Source organism: Lipophrys pholis (assembly GCF_963383615.2).
Source record: "Lipophrys pholis genome assembly, chromosome: 17".
Taxonomy (NCBI): Eukaryota; Metazoa; Chordata; class Actinopteri; order Blenniiformes; family Blenniidae; genus Lipophrys; species Lipophrys pholis.
The window spans coordinates 3577909-3597694 of record NC_137643.1 but is presented as its reverse complement, the minus strand read 5'-3'; the positions used below and the strand labels follow the sequence as shown (position 1 = coordinate 3597694).

Sequence of the window (19786 nt, the reverse complement as noted above, 5' to 3'; positions counted from 1 at the left end):
TTCAATCAGATCAGGCCATGTAATCAGATAGAAGGGGCTCAGTAGGTTAAAAGTTGTTCAGGAAAAGGTCTGAAAATACAAGACTCACTGAAGGCAGAAGCAACATGTTTGCTTCCTTTGTTTTAGCTGGTGGAATTCGGAAAGACAGGCTGTGGAGCAGAATGTGTCTGGGAGGCCTTTCCTCTGGTAAATCGTCTCTCCGTCCATCAGAACCTTTTTACAAGTGGAGCAGGATTCAGAGGAATTGGTGGGAGTGGGCTCGGCAGGCGATGACTCCTCTGCTGTGGGGAAGTCTGAACTAATCTTCACCTCCTCCTTTTAAAAGCAGAGCAGAGAAAAGGAAAAGAGTGTGACCAACGCTGCTCTACGACACGTCAGGATCAAAGGTGGTCGGATTCATCTGCCTTATTGTGCTGCTATTTGCTGGTTTAATAGCGCCATGTATTCTACAGTGTGACCTTTACCAAATGCGGCTCATCCTTAATGCCTGGAGGAGCTTCACTGGCCCGAGGATTCTGGTTATAAGTATCATCGATGGGCTCTTCTTTAATCTGGAAGAGAAGTCAAGGGACACATTGGTCAACTGTGCAATCTTTATCACAGAAAGCTGTATGTGCAGCACATTTACTAACTCAAGAGTGACTATGAATACTCACACTGTCCAAACTCAGCAGAGGAGGCTTAATGTCTTCAACATCATTCTCTTCAGATGAGACGCTTTCATTTTCTATCAAACAAAACATGGTCAAAATGACTGAAATCAATAGATTCAAAACAAATTGTTTATATCCAGACACCCATTAAATAAATAATATCTAGACATATTCAACCTTTACATACGGTTTGGGACAATATTTACCCAATTTTGATATTTGACAGCAGTTAAAAAATAATAACTAACCTAAATGTGATTCTTTCACTCTGCAATGTGCCAACTTTTCTCAAAATGACCTTTAGTATACAAAAGTAAAAAACCAGTACTTCTGTACTCGTGCTACAGAATGAGTGTACAATATGGCTCTCCCAAGTCATATCTGAGGTTTATCTATTGAGGTGAGTTTCTGATGATCTTTTCCCGTTTGTTAAATCAAAGAAATGGTCATTCAGCGTCGCTCATATTTGACAATCAGCCGTTATGTTTTTTTTTTGTTTTTTTTAAAACAGGGTTGCCATATCGACATTCCCAGCATTGATATAATGATAATGACACCCCCCAGGGCAAGCAGGCCTGAATCCACACAGAGTCAGACCAATGACGCCTTGAAGCCATTTGTTCCCGATTAAAAATACAACTAAAGGAAAGTCAGAGGAAAACATGTTTGTACCTGGCGCAGTTAGGGAGTGAGATCTATACACCATCAAACACCTGCCGCTGCAGAAGAACTCCAGCCTGCCCTCATCATTTTCATGTTCGACCATGTCCGACATCTGGTGAGGCGTCTGGCACATGTGGCAAAGCTGCAGAGCTTCAACTTTCTGCAGAAACAAAACAACAGAAAAGAAACAACATGAGACGTCTTAAAGAACCGTCTTATTCTTGAAACATCCTGTTAAATAACCGGCTGGTTTTTAACAACCTTCCTTTTCAAAATAGAATCTTTTTCGGTCATCTGGTTTGGACTTCAGTGACTTGGAAAGAAAGAAAGTAAACACACTGCATGGCTACAGTTTGGAAAACTATCATCATCCCTGTTACACTACTGAGCATGAGGCAGTAAAGACAAGATTTTTAAAGCTTCGATTCAGAACATACTGAGCTTTCAACAATTCCACTTCATGATTTTCAAAACCATTTAAAACACAGGAAGCTCAGCATTGAGCTAAAAAACATGCAGATTAGTTTGAGTCTCACTCTTAGTTGAAAACCACAAAATCCAAACCGTAAATAGAAAATTCAGAATCCAGTGGTCAAAACACTGAGAAGTCCTGTTCTTGTGGTCAAAATGCAGCTCATGCAACCTAATGGAATTAACTAACTGTGCTCGTTAAAAATCAGAGAACTGCTTTACTTTGTCTGTACCTCTTTGAACTTCAACAGACACTCTTCACTGCAGAGGGTTTTACTGTCATCCTCCATCTTCAGGACGAGTTTCCTGTCAGTGCAGAAGGAGGCGCAGACGTTGCAGCAGGGCTCAGGCAAGTTCTTCAGTTTGTGGAAACTGATGGCGCAGGTATCTTCGCAGAACCTGTGGAGCCTGTTGTCCAGGGTCAACGTCACTTTGCACTGAACATGAAAACGAGACGGTTGCAGGGATAAATCCATCAAACAGACATCATAGATGTGATCGTTTTATTATATCTGGAATAATGTGTTGACTGCCGTCACTTAAGAGATGAGTTTCTTACGTGGGAGTGTTTGGAACACATGCTGCAGCTCCAGCGAGGTTGGGGTGACGTGAGGTTCATCCTGGTCTGGACGGAGGTGAGACAAGTATTGCTGCACAGCTCTTTTTTAGTCCCCGAATCATCCACAGTAGCCAGGATGATGTTGTGTGGCCGCGTTATCACCCTGACGAAATGACCAAGAAGAAATTCACAACGAGGAGGAAATAGGTCAAACTCTATGGATTTCTATCTTCAGCGTTCTGCAGTCAGGAAGACATTATGCCCCACCTATGTTATAATTACTATCAGTACATACATAATTTAAAGTGCTTCGAAAACCACTGACACACAGACTCAGGTATACACATCATCCTATGGGATACAATACATTTAGATGAGGAACCTTTTTGAGTCTCGAACAATAATATTTTAGTGTAATATTGTTGTCTGACTATTAGGTTTGGCAGCAGTGCTTTTTATTTATTGACAAAAAAACACATCTTCCAAAAGTCAGAGCCCACAACACGCACTACTAACAAAAAGTTAGAGATATTTGGCTTTCGGGTGAAATTTATGGAAAACATAAAAAGTTATTTTAATTCAATTAACTTGCATATTTCTCAGAGCTCCTCAGAAGTGTGCTTTGTTATAAACGGCCAAATCGTGACAATGATCAACGCTGCCCATCCCGAGTGTACGCCTTATACAGTTACATATGAAAAGTCATCAAAGCGGGAAAACAAATGAATAAACAATTCAAATGACAACTAAATAATAATAATTAAAAAAAAAAACACACAATCGAAACAGGTTTCAAAAAGTCTGAATAGATGTGAACTTTCACAAATGAAATTATTCAGGAAATTCAAGTATATTTAATTTACATACTGCACACATCTTTTGTGTATTTTTGTGCTTCTCCTGTGTTTATGTTGTATATTAGGGTCCAACAATGTCGCTCAATTGTGTTTTTGAATCTGTAATATCATCCTGCGTTTCTTGTGTTGTCAGATTCATGTTCGGTGTATGTCCTGAATGATGTGAGTACATTTCTACTTTTTTTTAGTTTTTTTCTGCATCGTCATAAATATTTCCATCTAACTCATGGTAATTAATGTGTGCTTTTACTCTCAAATAAACAAACATATGAAAGTGTTTTTCAGCTACAACAAAAAAAGCTCTTTCAATGTCAATGTATTCATAGATATTTAGAATCTATATTTTATGAATTTTTAAATATCACTAAATGCACAAGAAACAAAACTTACAAAACCAATAAAAAGACTCAATTTCAAAAGTGATAATGAGTGAGTGGCTAATCAGAGAAGCGGCGACACAGAAGCAGTAATAAAGATTAGAACAAAAACCTGAGGACTTACTGAAGGCAGTTGTAGCACTTCTTGAAATGTGACCTCAGGCTAGGATGCTTTTCAAAGAGACACGACGTGGAGCAGAACACCTCAACCGAATTTCTCGGCTGGTAAATGGTCTCTCCTTCTTGCTGCTCCTTTCCACATTTGCAACAAGCAACACATGACCGTAGGATGATGAGCGACACTGCAGAGCTCAGCTGAGAAACTCTGGAGTCTGGCTTGATGTTCTTCTGTGGGATGACATGCATTCCTTTCACAAAGTTATCACAGACTTCCATTGTGACCCATTTGATTACGACTGATGCCTTGATGAAACAGGTCTCAAGAAGAACAACTTCATTCAAAACATCAAGAAAAACATTTTCCCACAAGATTTACTAAACTTTCCATTTATCTTATTATTACTGTGTTTTTGTATGGCACTTAAAAGCTCAAAATACTAATGTGTGATTTGCTGATGGGACCTTTCTGTGATTGGATGGTCGTACTGCAGACGTAAACACTAGAAGCTCCAATTCTCCGCTTTCTGGTGATTCTTAAATTTTCTACGTGAATCCTATATATCTTAGTGATTTAGGAGTTTTGGTTGTGATAAATACACAAAAGAACGCATGCCAGTGGTGACAGGACACAAATAGATAAAAGGCATAATAGGAACTAATGAGTTGTGTCAGAAAATCTATTTATTGCAGGAAATTTACTCACAGATTGTTTTTGTTCTGTTGCGCCGCCTCTTTTTTTCCTCTCTTGAATCTGCGCTGCGTTGCCTGGAATGAGAGATTCAGAAAGAACATTTTACCAGCAAAATCAACATATAAACCACTTATTCTACTTTTATGCACACAAAAGAGTTTGTATGCTGTAATAAACTCAACATATTGCAAAGCAAGAATTTCCCCAGTGCAGTTTGCAGTTCTCTTCATTACTCTTACTTCAGTTTGAAAACATGCATTTGAAGTTGATTGGTGACTTCAAATTGCTTGTGAGTGTGTGAGCACAGACTGCTTCTCTGTATTTGCATTCCTCTCTGTCCAGGTTGTACCTGGTCTTCACCCATTGTCACGTCAACAGAAAACACAGTGTTGTTTAAGTTACCAAATATATTAATTTGCCTGACAAAGAATTAACAACTTCTATAGAGAAATACTTGTCTAATCATTATAGGGGGAAAAAACCCCACTGGATTAACGTCAAAAGATGAACAACATCAGGTGCAACACAAACTTTACATATGATCCCATATTTTTTATTTTTTGTTTTATAAATACTAAATTCATGTTTGGAAATAATTTGAGTGAATCAAGCAGACAAATATAAACGATTTAAAACTGAAAAAAGTATTTTAGCTATAATTCTTTGGAATAGTTATAGACGGAAAACTGAACATGTTAATAGATCTTTGGCTGTATTTCTTCTTTTTTCAGGGGTATGTCTAGAATAGAATCTAGAATTTATCCTTGAACCTTATCGAACACTACAAAAATATGTGTGTATTTGTGTGTGTGTAAGATTATCAGATGTTCATTCATGAAAGAAACTTGTGAGGAACGGTTGGCAGCAGAGGTAAAAGATGGATAAACTCCATTACCTTCTGGTGAGGGAGGAAGAGTTGGTCGCAGCTTGTAAGATACGGCACAGTAGCGATGGCAGAACAGCTCCACCAGGCTGTCACCAGTTCTGGAGGTCTCCATCTGGTACACTGGGTGAGAGGCGCTGCAGTTCGTGCACTGGTGATGTGTCATGACTCCCTGCAGGAGAACAGACACCAGAATGTAAAACAAGCAACAGAGTGATGTGAATCTGGATATTTTGATGTTGGAACTCGGTTTCCCAGCGCGGACACTGTCTGTACCTTGGTAAAGTCTCTGAGACAGTCGTCACTGCAGATGGTTTTGGTGCCGCCCTCAAACTTCAGCCTGAGCGGTTTGTTCCGGCAGGCGGATCTGCACTCCTCACATTCGCCAAACTTATCCCGGCAGAAATCCTCCAAGCAGGTGTCACTACAGAACTTGTGGACGTTCTCCTCTAAAGACAACTCACAGGTGGTCTATAAAAGGACAGCAATGGATGAACAGTGACTCGGACAATGAATTTAGTTACGAAACTGAAAACCTTGCTGGCAGTTCTTCCTCACAGTGCAGGGCTTGTCGCACAGGCTGCAGACTGGCTGTGGCGTCAGGATGGAAACGGTCTTGTACTTGAAGGAACACAGACAGGCTGGGCTGCAGAAATCCTTCATGGATCCTTTATTGTCCACAGCTGCCATGATGAGGTCTAGAAGCTGGGTTATCCCCCTGACAGGACAGTGACAGTAGATATGATGAAGAAACATTTATCGCCTGTTCATTCAGAGTGACTTTAGAAACCACCTGAACACCTGCTACATGTGGTTTGTCACTTAAAAGACAATATCTTCTCTTCTTTTAGCGTCTGTCCCTTTGTGAACAGGTATCGTGTTTAGACTCACTTCTGGCAGTGGTGGCACGTTTTAAAGGCCCGTTTGTTGTGAGGGAACATTCCAAACAGACAGTTCTTGGAGCAGAAGACGTCACTGAAGCCCTTCTTCTGGAAAGCAGTTTGCCCCTTCTCCATGCTCTTCTTGCAGAAGGAGCAGGTCATGCACACCGTCTAACATGTGGGAGAACACACGGGACTTTTGCAGTCATGTGATTAGATCTTGATCCTGAGGACTCGCCGTCTGAGATGACGTCTCCCTTATACACTGATTCAAATGAATACTCCCGAAAAGTCGGGAAAACAACTCCATATGAACCACGTGTTGTTGAAGAAGGGAGAGACATCTAAACAAGTAAGCCATGAAAACCAGAGAACAACGTTATAAAAGATTCTGCTTGTTTGTGGGGAAACAAAATGATCCGCTCACCTTTGCATAACTTTGGTCGTCTGCCACTGCAATTTGTGTTGAAGGCCTTTCAGTCTGGTTTTTGTCGTGCGAGAGGGACTCCTCTGTAGCCGGCAGTTCTTTAGTCCGAGACGATTTGGAATCGCCAAGCTGCTTGTGGAATCTCTCCTGAAGAATAAAAGCAACATAGTGAGGGGAAAAAGTCGTAAAGCTTGTTAGGAAAATTGGGCAAGACGACAAACGCGGCACTGACGAAGGTATTTGTAATATATTCGCCGAAGTTTTGGATACTCACAATGTCTAGTTTTGGAATCAAGATCTTCACCTCTTTCATCAGTCTCAAAATTGTTGGGAAGTCGTTCTTCTTTTCTGAAGCTTTGAAATAAAATCAGTTATAAAACCTTTCTTTTTATACAGATTTCATCTCCCAGTTCAAGACTTGTGAAGGGCCAGATCAGCATTAGCAGTTGTTCACAGACTCTCAGTACACATAAAGAATGAACCCTACTCATTTAAACATTTTGACAGATCATGGTAAAACTGGGAAAACCTTCAGAGCAGAAATCTTGAAAGGAAATAACTTTGTCTACCAGTTTCAATTTCACCTGTGGTTAAATTTGCAGGAGAGTCTCCACAGTTTGTATCCATGCAATCATCTTCTTCTACTGAATCACCTTCCTCAACATGGTTCCCTGTGTCCTTGCCGTCCTCGCGAGCGCCCAAATCATTCACACGATTGTTTTCCTTGTTCGTCTCACTGCTGTCCTCCAGCTCTGCAGAGACATCTTCTGCATCCATCACTTCAGGCTTTGCCGGAGAGTCACTGGAGTCCTTTTCATCGTGTTTAACATCGTCATCCGTGTCCAAATCAAAGTCCACGTCCATGTCGACATCGTCGTCACTGAAGGAAATGTGTGTTTCCGTCCTTTTGCTGCTGGAAACCAGCTCTTCTTCCAGTGCATTGATGTCAAACTTTTCAGACATTTTTTCTGGATGAAGCTCCTCTTCTGAATGAACCTCCTCTTCGGGATGAACCTCTTTCTCTGTGCGCTCATCGTCTTCTTCAGTTTCCTTCCTCTTTTTCTTTGTGCTGGTATGGCTGTGTTTTCTCTTCAGAGAGGAGCTCCGTCTCTTTCTTTTTGTTGCTTTAGTTTCTGAGAGAGCAAGAGAGAAAGACAAATGACAGTGAGAAACAGGTGATATGGATTGCAAGAGAAAGTGAAGAGAGAAAACCGAGATGAGGGAGAGAAAAGAGAAAACAAAAAGTGCGAGGAAGAAACAGACAGAATCAGAGAATTACAAAAATAAAGATGAAGAAAACAATAAAGAATAAGTGACATTGTAAGATGAGTATTTTCCATCTCTGGTTAAAACATTATACAGTAACGTAGCAACACAGTACTCGGATACTGTGTAGGACTACAATCAGACTTTATTTTGGAAACTTAATTTTAGTTCATTCAGTCCTAATTTAATTACAGACCATTCAATCTTGCGCCATCAAGAGAAGCCTGAAACTGTTCTGGGAAAAAATTTGAATATGACACAAATATAACGCTGGTATGAAGCTTTGACTTTGTTACTTACCGTTCTCCTCGGCCTCTGTAGTGGCGTCCATCTCCACAATTGGGTGCAACTCATCTTAAAATGGGAATTTAAAAGGAAAAAACTTCATTGAATTTTTTATTTTTTTTTATTCAGAGTATATTAAAGGTTGAAAGATAGAAGATGAGAGAGATTTAAAAAAAACTAAAATGATTTGAATATGAAAACAATAAATGAAATGTTGATTTCCAGAGTGATATTGTTGCCAAACTGCCATCATTAACTTTCAAAGTGTTGGAAATGGTGACACTATGATCAAATTTTAATCAGATAACAACTGAGGGGACACCCTCAGCCTAATACTTTTAATGGATGAAGAATTAAGAGGACACACCCTACAATGCAGAACAAGTCATCAGACGTTTGAAAAGTACAATTCAGAAACATCAAACGACCCTAAGAGTTTGAAAGTTCTTGCTGTGCATGCGCATGTTTTTCCAAGTCAGCATAGGAGAGCCCCAATCCAAATTCGATAAAAACACAAGATAAAAATTGGGCAAATTTACCTTTGATTTTATGGGGGTCTTCAGAAAATATGAAGTTAATATTTGCAGTAGTATGAGAAACATCACAGATCCATTTCACTGTGCAGTAACACCTCTAAACAATGGTGTTTATTGTTTAGATCTTTCATTTTTAGTTTGTCTAAAAATGACAGATTGATATTTCAGATTTTGGATGTGAATATGTATCAGACTGCTAAGAGTTAAGTGTGTTAATATTTTTCATGAACAGCTCCTGTACAGGCTGGACAGAAAAGCAAGGATATGTGGTGTTTGTTATAAAATAAAATCAAAAACCCTAAAAATAGAAAGAATCCATCAACCATGAAGGTAGAAACTGAGATGAAGCTTGATGACCAACATGTCACTTTTATAACAGAAGTACAGAATGCGGCAAGTACCTGGGATTTCGATTTCCTCGAACGATTTTCCTTGAAATCTTTGGAGGGAGCCGTTCTTCGTTGCCAACACAAGCTCTGACAGCTTTGCAATGTCTGTGGCAGCCTCGGGCTTCTGGTAAAACTCACTGTCAGTCTGGATTTCACGGCCCAGAAGTTTGGCCAGCGGATCGAGCCCATCGTTTGTCAAACTGAGAATCTCAAATATTCTGACAACGTGCATGCGGAAGTCCGGAGACATAAGTCCTTCATGGCACTTTCTCTCACAGCGACCGAGCTGAAATTTGATGCAGCTCTGTCCCTGGTAGAAGTCCACAGGTCCGGCTTTCGGCTTCGCAAAAAAGTAGGGATTACTCTGATGCACGCCACAAACTTCTCTCTTGTTCACAAGCAGTGTGAAAGCAGACAGCAGCTGATCGGTCAAAGTGAGAGCAATTTCTTTGTCGTCCGTGGTTTTGACATTGATTCTCACACTGTGCATTGACAGTATGTGCTCTAAATGTGACTGGCAACCAGCAGCTTCTCCCCGAAGTTCAGTTTGATCTCTGTCCTTGAATGACGCGAGGGCTAACTTTGAAACCTCCCCAGCATTCTTGTTCAAGACCGACACGTGTGCGAGTGTCACTTTGAGAAGGGCAGTGTAGACCTGTGGGAAGACATACAATGACAGAGTGTGGATGGCAGAGGCTGTTGTGTCCACCAAGCACCTGTAGAAAGTTTGCACGTCACGTACAAACGGCACGGTTGGTGCACTGGGTGTTTTTGGTAGCGTAGGCCTGCGTGGCCATTCTTTCGCGCACAGCTTCAAAAACGTCCCCGCTTCCTCTATCGTCCCTTTAGCGGCCTCCTGTCTCACAACTTTGGCGTATCTAATGTCTGCAATTTTGCTGATCATAGAGCCCAGATGAAAAGGGATGAATGTTCTGCTACGATTTATCGCTTTGCTTTGGGCAGCAATGTGGTTGACGGCTTCAAGAACGGTGGGCAGGTTTTGGGGCTTGAGAACTTCTTCAAAGCTATTTATCGACTTCTTCTTCAACGCCAACAGGAGTCTCCCCAACAGCCTCAGCTTAGAACTGAGATATGCTAGACCTTTTTCCGATCCAATTGTGTGGTACATGCACTGCGCCAACTGCAATATGTAGGGATCGTTCCTGACGAGAGCACCAATCTCATCCTTCTTCAGTCTTTTCAACATCTTCTTCAGGTCTGCTGGGATGTGTTGTGGGTCTGGTAACCCTGTATCAGCAGCCAGAGTCGTGAGTCGAGTTTTTTTTAATGGTGTTGAGTTCTTCATGCGACACTTTTGAATATGCTGCCAAATTTCCTTGTGATCATACATGGCTTTACAATATATGCACGCTACTTGTTCTTTAGACTCGTCCGTCGTCTTGTGCCTGTTTAGCAGTTGGCTGACCTCCTCTTGGTGTTTTTCATTTCCTCGGTTCCTTAATTTCTTCAGCAGTATTTTACGTTCTTTGCTGTTTCTGCGTAGAGCAAAAGCTTCAGCTATATCGGGCTCTTGTTTCCTGTGCGTGAAGAGGTGACGAGCGATTTTTGACTGTGGTCTTCCACAAACATAACAGTAATACTTTCTGTAGCTACGAGTCTTTTTGGACCCTCCGTCAGAGTCCGAGTTGTCAGTGCTGTTAAGAGTGTCCTGCTGGACAGATGAAACATCGCCAAGACTGGAGACACCTTCGTCTAGCTCTTCATCACTGAGGATAAACTCGTGATCGTTAGAGTCGACATTTGTCAAGTCCTCAACCTGGGAAAAAAAATTATAATTTTGTAAATTTAGGCAAACAAATATTTGTAATTTATTCCTTTCCTGGTGTTCCATCAAACTCTGACCTCTTCGCAACACGAGAAGAAGAGGTCCAATAAATAGTACAAAAAAAATTTACTGAAAAATCAACAGTTTTGCAAAGCAAACCTTGTTTATAGGAAAAGCAAACTGTATTTCTTGTTTTTTTTATCTTATTTTTCATTAAGAAATTTCTTCTCCTCGTCTAAAATACATAATGTTGTGGTTGTTCTTTGGTATAACTAGAACCTGATATTATTATTTCATTGAAATGTCAATATTTCTTGTATTGGGCCAATTGCTAAATTAGTTAGTAATTGTGGAACTCATCGATCAATTTATCAAGTTAAAAGGTAGCTATTGAAGTTCCAGCATAAAAACAAGCTGAATCCTCACTTTGCTTTTTTTAAATCTGTTGTTCTTATTTATCTTCTCACCTCTAAATTAAACTGGGGGGACATGAAAACACATTGAATAAAAACGGTCTTGGAAAACTAAAGCCTGAAAAACATTCGATAACTGAGTGGACCTTAAAATCTATTGAACACCTACTCTGTCACCCACTGGGGAAGCTGCCGTATCATTTAGGCCTTTCTTGGACGCGTTTGCTTTGTCACTGTTGCCCTGGGACACGTCTCGTTGGTCCACATCATCTGAAAAAACAAAAAAATTAAACGGCAAATTTTAAAGGCTTCATGAGAATGAGGCCGCACGGTGGCACCGTGGTTATTGGCGCTCTCGCCTCACAGCGAGAAGGTTGTGCGATCAAATATATGCAAACTTTCTGTGTGTTGTTTGCATGTTCTCTCCGTGTGTGTTTGGGTTTCCCACAGGTACTCTGGTTTACTCTCACAGTCCAAACCCCCCCCCAACCTACCGCCGAGCAGGCTTAAAGGATCTGGAGTCTCATTGTTCGTTTCAGCACCAGGGTCCCCAGTTTTCGCCACTACATCTGGCTCCAACTCATCTTTAACACAAAAACCAACCATTAAATCATCCATTAAGTTTTATTAATAGAAAGAACACTGGCAGGCTTATGTGTTTGTAACACTGCACACCAACCTTCAATCTCAACTTCCTCCAGAGTGTTTCCCTTGAACCCTTCAAGTGAGCCTTTCTCCATTGCCTGGATGAGTTTAGCAATTTTTGCAAGTTGAACAGCCGCCTCCGGGGACCGATAGTAGTCCCGCTCAGTCCGGATGTCGTGGTCAAGCAGCTTGCCAAGGTGTTCGAGTTCGTCGTTCTCCAGGTTGAGAATCTGAAAAATTCTCGCCATGTGTTTGTGAAGGTACTCTGATCCTAGATGCTCTGGGTTCTTTGCCCCGCAAAGAGTTGAAAATTCCCTGATGCAGTCCCCTGCATGGTAGAGGCTTGAGGAAGCACAGTCTGGCCTTGCAAACAAAAAAGGATTTGCAACGTGTACCCCACATAATCCTCTCTTGTTGACAAGCAATGTCAACGCCCTGAAGAGATCCGAGGTCAACAGAACAGGTACCATCTGGCCAGTCTTGTCCTGAATATTGATTCTGGTGAAATGTTTGGACAGAACTTGAGTGACATTGTCTCTCTCCTGGAAAGACTTTACAGTCATTTCCGAAACCTCAGTTGCACACTTGCTTAAGACTGATGCTTGTGCAAGTGTGACTCTGCATAGAGCGCTGTAGACTTTGGGGCATTTGGACGTCTCCATACTCTCAATGGCAGAGGCCGACGTTTTCTCCAGGTACAGGTAGAACGCTTGAACGTCACGTGTGAACGGTATCGTAGACGGACCGTTCACTTTCCGTCCAGTCAATGAAACGATCGCCGGTTGGGAGACAAGTTCAAACCATTCTGTTGCATATCGTTTAATGAATATTTTTGCATGTCTCACCATGTCCTTCTCACTGTCTCTCGAGGTGATGACGAGCATGGCGATTCTTTTCAACAAAATTCCTAAGTTCAAAGCAAGACTTGGTTTTTTGTAGCTCTGCTTGTTTTTATCGAAACCAGCCACGGACTTGACGCCGTCAACAACTTTGAAGAAGTTTTGTAATTTCAGTGCATCTGCAAACCCAATCAACGACCTTTTATGAAGAGCCAACCTTAGTCTTCCCATATCTCTCAAGTTCTGCTTGATGAAATCTTGCTTGCTGGGATCGTCCCTGTACTTTTCAAACAGAATCTGTGCCAGCTGTACAAGGAGAACGTCGCTTTTAATGGCGGACGACACACCTCCTGGTTCCATGGATGAAAGCATGTTCCTCACTTCAGATGGCAGTCTTTCGAAATGCTGTGAATCGGAAGGCTCGCTCCCGATTCCCAACTTGTCACAGGGTTTAGAGTTTGCAGTTACCTTGACACATCTGCTTAAGTGGAATTTTAAGTTTTTACGTATAAACATGCCTTTACAATACCAACAGGTTGTGTATTCGTTGGCGCTCTGTCTGCTTCTTATATGCTTTCTCACTTTTAACGATCCACGCTTATTTTTCATCACCTCTTGATTATGTTCATAATTCCCTCTGTTGCGTAAAATCTCAAACAGCTTTTTACGTTCTCGGGAGTCTTTTGGTGAAGCAAAGGCTTGAGCAATATCAGGCTCTTCATCAGCATGTGACAAGAGATGACGACGAATGGCTGAATATCCTTTACCACAGACGTAGCAATAGTTTTTATGTGTGAACGATATGGTTTTGTCACTGGCATTGTAGGCTCGGTCGAGGATTCGTGCATCAGAGTTCACAGATTTCTTCTTCTTCTGGCAGAATGAATCACTGTCCAGCAGCAGTTTTGAAGTTTTTGCCATCTCTTCAGAAGAATCCAACTCAGAGTTGGGAGAGTAGTCATTATCATGGCTTGGTCCTGGCAGACTTTCATCGTCCTCATCATCTTCATGAGAAGAGTCCTCAACCTGAAAACAAACAAACAAAAAAAAAAACAACTACAGATCAAGGAACCTCATGTGTGCACACAAACGTCGATTCATTGTTCATACAGCATTTATGTAATCAGAAAAAAAACTAATCTTAATTACACAGAGTTAAATCCACCTATATGACATATAACACAATTCAGTGATTCTCAACCTTTTTCTTGAGGGACTCAATTTCTTACCATCGTAATCCAAGGCAACACCCCCACCACACCCTGGACAGTCACTAAAACGAGTTGAAGGAATCTCATAATACACTATGTGAAATACAGTTTCCTTGTATTCAGTAACGATGACTTCTTTTTCTCTGAGGATAAACTCTTTGGGTTTACACACCACCCCAGGCGGTTCTCATTCACAAATGTGTAAAAGATGCATTCAGCTCTAATTTTCTCCATTGCTTCTATAAAGCCATATTCTATGTAACTGTCTTGCTAAGCACTTTTCACCTTTCGCCAATGAAAGTTAACTTGATCAAACTGTACCCAAAATTCCTGGACACTTTGAATACTCACATTTGAGCGCCATGAGTATGAGGAGCTGCCATAGTTGAAAGTAATCTCTTCACCTGGAGATATTTCTTTCACTGCAAATAGGCACAGGTGTGGCTTCCCTTTACAGACAATCTTCTTAATTACACAATTTGGACTTATGTGATCGTCATTCACAAGTCTTCCGAGGCTCCCATCATCTCTTGGAGCATCAACACTGCAAACAAATCAATTGTTTTTATTTGCTTGGAAAAACTCACTGAATGCGGCAGCCTCTACATGTTTAGAAATGAAAAGTCATCCATCTTTTCTAAACAACTAGATAACATACCACCACCGTGATCCACTCCACGAAAACTTATACAAGAACCCGTGCAAAGCGTCACCGCCTCTCCTCTCAGGCCTGGTACCAAGCCGAGAGATTTTCCCACGATACTCAACAACAAACGTGGACGGTTCAATAGTCTCCCGTGTGAACACACCCCTTCCTAAAAAAGTGAACACATACACACACAGACGTGCTTGTTATAATAAACAGCTTGTAAACATAGACTGCGGGAAAACACCAAACCAACATGTTATGTGAATGTCACTGAATAGATTTACACGAGACTGTGCATCACGTACCTTTAGAGGAGTCTATAAACCTTCCTACCAGGATGGGTTTGTCTCTATGTGCAGCTATGTGCTGCAGAGCATCCTGCTCAGGAGTCAGCTGGCTGCTATGCTTCTCCATGATAGCTGGAAAAATTTCCCAAAAATAATAAATTTGTTGTTCGTTTCCCTTCGTGACAGATAAATATAAGAATACGACAATTAAAAACATCAGAAGAGGGCTTGAAAGTGTACTTTCAACTTGATAACAACACCAATTTACAAACATTAGTGCAAAGAAAAAAGTATAAGAAAGTTATGATCATGCCAATTTAATATTATTATTATCAAAGAAATTTAATCAGGTCAACTGGACTTGCTGGGTGTCTTAGTCCAATTGTTTTGAGATGTTTCTTACCTGGACAAATGAGAGCATACGTACATATACATTGTTAAATTAATCTTATATAAAGTACAATCAAAACGGTCTGACTTCATCCAGCAGTACTTGTGCTCCAGGTGAGCCTTCCTTATGGTTTATGAGATGGTTTGAGGACACGAGGAGGTGCAGTCGCCTGTTCTGTTTTAATTATTTGTTAGTTTATTTGTGTTAATAACGAATATAATTTTTCCTCAAAAGAAAACCCTGGAAAGATTAAAAGGAACTAAATCAGCAAGACTTTTCACTCTTGCTTTCTTGTATTCTTCAATGACAATGGCTGTATAAAAGAGTTATAGAAATGGACTAACTTATATAGCGCTTTTTAGCTGACAACAGCACCAAAGCACTTTACATAGCTCATCACATTCACCCATTCACACACCATTGGAGGCTGCAGCCGTGCAAGGCACTGTCACTGCAATGGGGGCAGTTTAGGGGTTCAGTGTCTTGCCCAAGGACACTTCGGCACGTAGGCGGGCAGAGATGGGAATCGAACTTGCAACCTTCCCATTGGGAGACGACTGCTCTACCAACCGAGTAACGCCTCCCCACAGTAGAGAACAATAAAGTTCAAAGTGAAAATAGTTTGCTGATACAACCAATGTAAAAAGTCTATGTTGCGCCAGTATTACAGTGTCCAAAAACCACAAAACAAATGCAAAAGTCACCAAAACAAGGCAACAGAAAGAGCCACTACAAGGAAAGGCTGCTGTGCTGTGGGTTTTGGCTGTGTTGTTGTTGTACTAAACAAACACTTCACAAAATAAGCTATATAGTACCATGCCAACGGCTGTACGAAAAGATTGAGGAAAGCGTCGTTACATTAAAACATCATTGGGGTAAAATAACCTGTGCTCTATAAGTGAATGAAGGTAAGGTACGGTACTTGGTAAAATACTTAGATACATATCTTCTTTGCATTAACAATTTTAACTATGAATTGAGAATATAAACATGAATGGTGGCAGCTGTAGCTTGTTCTGTTTTCTAAATATATAGACTTTTTTGGAGCACATGACTCTGCTGCTCTTTTTGTAAAAACGAGGAGCTGCGACGTTCCACGGGGCTTTGCAAACATTCCACTCGTTTCATTTAAAGTAAACAATTCAAGGAATGTCCCGGTGTAACATTTACCTTGTCTTCAGTTCTTCAGTTTCTCTGCTCCATCACAAACAGTGTGTGCTACTGTGTGAAGGGGGCAGCCATGCTTCTTCTGCCGTCAAGCGCCGTGATGACGTGTATAATCAGGGACAAGCCCTGACCAATCAGTGACTGCAACGTCATTGACTGGCAGCCAAACCAGCGAATTGAAAGCCAGTACCTACACCGGCACTCGTCTCGGCTCCCGCCCGCCAGGCGACTCAGAAACCCACACCCCCTCCTACCCCACTCAAGGCGAGCGCCTCCCGGCGACCAGAGCGCTTTGCTCGCCCTGCTGTTTGGCGGAAGAAACGGGCCGCGTCTTCAGTTTGCATTCCATAAAGGAAGTTCATTACAAATTGATCAATGGCATATACACATCCAAGGAGTTTCTAGGACTTCGTTTTGGTTTTGAAGAGAATTCTTGCACCTTTTGTGATTGTTATATTGAGACTGTTGATCACTTGTTCTTTGAGTGTGTATTTGTGAGTACTTTCTGGGAAGACTTTCATTTCTGCTGTTCATCTAAATTTGCATCCCCATCTCATCTGGACAAAGTTAATATTTTATTTGGAATAGTTATAGCTGACAGCCTGCAAGACCTAACTTTTAATGTTTTAATGATGATGGGGAAGTTTTTCATTCACAAAAACAAATATATGAAGGACAAGCCAAAATTCAACATTTTTCACAAAGAGCTTTGTCTGTACTTTAAACCTCTTAAATTATTGAAGAAGAAAAATAGTATAAGATTATATAATTTTGTAAAAGAATGTTAACTCAATGAAAACCCCTAGTGTACGTTCTTTTGTTTATTATTATTTTTGTTTCTGTTTGTCTTCAGTTTTATCTTGTGGTTGTTTTGTTGATGTGTGTATGTCTACGGAAGAGTTTTAGGGCCACTGAAGAAAAAAAAAATTCGGAGGCTAAAAAACAAAAAAACCTTCGTGGCCTCAAAAAAAGTCGAAAATCATATTCGAGATTTTTTTTCTTTTCACGGAGAGAAGTCAATACATCCCTCATCATTGCCTGTAGATGTGAATTCACATTAAATCACTTAATTCTGACTATATCGGGTTGCTTCCTGCTTATGGACATGTGATTTTACACAGGATTTCCTTGATTAATAAGAACATTTAAATAAGCAGCCCGGGATCCCTGCCTTTGTCCTTCGTACTCGACGAACTTCCGCGACGGAACAAGGCAGCAGGCTGCTCTGACTCTTATAATCCTGATACCGATGATAACCGCACCGTGTTTATGAGCTAAATTCTGTCCTGAAGCATCTTTTCATCACTTCATTAAACCACCTGATATGCATTTTGAGGAAGCAGTCACACGCGCTGGCATGTGGATGGACGGACTTTTTTTTCCACCACGAAAAAAAAAAATCTCGACTTTGATTTTCGACTTTTTCTGGGGCCACGAGGGTTTTTTTTTTTTTTTTTTCAGCCTCCGAATTTTTTTTTTTCTTCAGTGGCTCTTAAACTCTTCCGTATGAAAGAATGCGCAAAGGTACGGAAGAGTTTTAGGGCCACTGAAGAAAAAAAAAAATTCGGAGGCAAAAAAAAAAAACAACCCTTGGTGGCCTCAAAAAAAGTCGAAAATCAAAGTCGAGATTTTTTTTTCGGAGGCAAAAAAAAACAAAAAAAACCTTCGTGGCCCCAGAAAAAGTCGAAAATCAAAGTCGAGATTTTGAGGCCACCAAGGGGTTTTTTTTTTTTTTAGCCTCCGAATTTTTTTTTTTCTTCAGTGGCCCTAAAACTCTTCCGTACAAAGGACACTGGGAAAATAAATGATTTTTCCTAAGTTAATGTAACTGGAATACATCAAGTTAAGCATGTTTTCCAACCCAAATTACTACTTAATTATTTTAAAGTAGTGGTCTCAACAGGTTGGTAAAAACTGAGTTTGGTTAAATGATTTTTTTCATTAATCTAGGGGTTAGCGTTTATGTACGCAGGCGGCAAGTGAACCAGGTTTTGGCCCGATGTTCTCAGAGGAGGGAGGGGTGACGACGTTTGTGAATCCTTGTTGTTGGCAAAGAACAAGTCAAGTGTTTTATTCTCCCTGGGGGATTCAAACGGGCTTTGACAGAGACTTGGCCACAGACACAGACACAGACACACACTTACTCTTGGTGTGGTCTGAGGCCTGTAATACGAACCGTGATCCACATATCCAGGATCTCTCGGTTTCCTGGGTTGACTGATCCAGAACTTTGGAAACTGATCACCGTTACAACGAAGCAGGTTATCAACTCACTAGTTCAACCCAGACCTACGTGTGCGCGTTCACATGAAAGGGGCGGAGTTTGTAGCATCTGACCAATCACACAGGGAGAAACTGCAGCAGTTTACGGATTACTGAAGGATCACTAATTATATGAAAATATGAAGAATTCAAATTCATCCAGCAGCTAAAAGCAACACTGCTGCTGCAGCCAAAGCCAGAACATTGCCGACTCGTTAATGCGTGACTTTGTGAGATTATACGATATTAATTTATCAGCGATATAAACAGCACTGTGATCACTCACTTTCACTTTTTTTCAGCTGAAATGTGTCGGGCTGAACTTCCTCACTGATCTTCTTTTAGTTTAGATTTTCCATCCAGTTGTTCTGAGGCTGAGTTTCTCTTGTGTTTTGTGTTGGAATATTAGTTCATCACCGTGACGACATGAGTAGCTCTGCGTTCCATAAATTCATGTTTCTGCAGTTCTGTCAGGTGTGATCATTAACCTCATTGCTCCAGATCAACCCTCGTGATGATAAACAGACCAGCAACAAGTCAAGAACAAAAACATCCTTTAAAGCTTCAGTGACCAGGATTTATTTTATGATGTCGAAAAGATCATTCTAAATTAATTTCTCCTCTCCTCTGCAGCTCAGTGCTGAATCCGCACACCAATCACCATCATTTAAGAATGAGAAGGTAATTTTCCAAGAGATCTGATTGGTCAGGAGGCGGAGCTTGACTGCTTATCGAGAACACAACCTGCTCGGGAGCAGGTCAGACATTCAGCGTCAGTTACCGGGGTGATTTATCCCGGTGAGAAGTGAGTGAGCGTCGTAGTACAGGCCTCAGGTTTCAACCGAACAGAAGTCAGAATGTCTCCAAAAAATACGTTCAAACAAACCAGCTCTTACAAATAATAATGCTTTAAAAATGGATTCCGGGATTCGATAATAATAAGAACCAACATCAACGAAAGGTGTGATTCAGTTGTTGGAGTAAAATTGTGGAATGATCTTAGTGATCAATTTAATTTAATCAGTTCTCTGTCAAAATTTTTAAAAAGATCTTTAAAATGTGATTTGATTAATACATA

General features: G+C 40.8%; 1 protein-coding gene across 1 annotated transcript in view; it reads right to left on the bottom strand.

Moving 5' to 3' along the window:
* LOC308122928 (uncharacterized protein) overlaps window positions 1–16545 on the bottom strand; it is a 28234-nt gene extending 11689 nt beyond the window's left edge. The window contains exons 1-24 of the mRNA XM_080485108.1: window positions 16450–16545; window positions 14907–15020; window positions 14611–14767; window positions 14304–14496; window positions 11937–13767; window positions 11752–11841; window positions 11427–11527; window positions 9071–10835; window positions 8149–8202; window positions 7167–7715; window positions 6857–6936; window positions 6583–6729; window positions 6166–6326; window positions 5833–5992; window positions 5551–5745; window positions 5287–5446; window positions 4404–4465; window positions 3705–3928; window positions 2347–2509; window positions 2021–2224; window positions 1326–1476; window positions 657–727; window positions 465–551; window positions 214–315 (exon numbers count right to left, since the gene is read on the bottom strand). Of these exons, the coding sequence (XP_080341234.1) occupies window positions 214–315; window positions 465–551; window positions 657–727; window positions 1326–1476; window positions 2021–2224; window positions 2347–2509; window positions 3705–3928; window positions 4404–4465; window positions 5287–5446; window positions 5551–5745; window positions 5833–5992; window positions 6166–6326; window positions 6583–6729; window positions 6857–6936; window positions 7167–7715; window positions 8149–8202; window positions 9071–10835; window positions 11427–11527; window positions 11752–11841; window positions 11937–13767; window positions 14304–14496; window positions 14611–14767; window positions 14907–15015 (6816 nt within the window). The 5' untranslated portion in view covers window positions 15016–15020; window positions 16450–16545. The remainder of the gene's footprint in view (window positions 1–213; window positions 316–464; window positions 552–656; window positions 728–1325; window positions 1477–2020; window positions 2225–2346; window positions 2510–3704; window positions 3929–4403; window positions 4466–5286; window positions 5447–5550; window positions 5746–5832; window positions 5993–6165; window positions 6327–6582; window positions 6730–6856; window positions 6937–7166; window positions 7716–8148; window positions 8203–9070; window positions 10836–11426; window positions 11528–11751; window positions 11842–11936; window positions 13768–14303; window positions 14497–14610; window positions 14768–14906; window positions 15021–16449) is intronic.
* Window positions 16546–19786: the final 3241 nt, after the last annotated feature.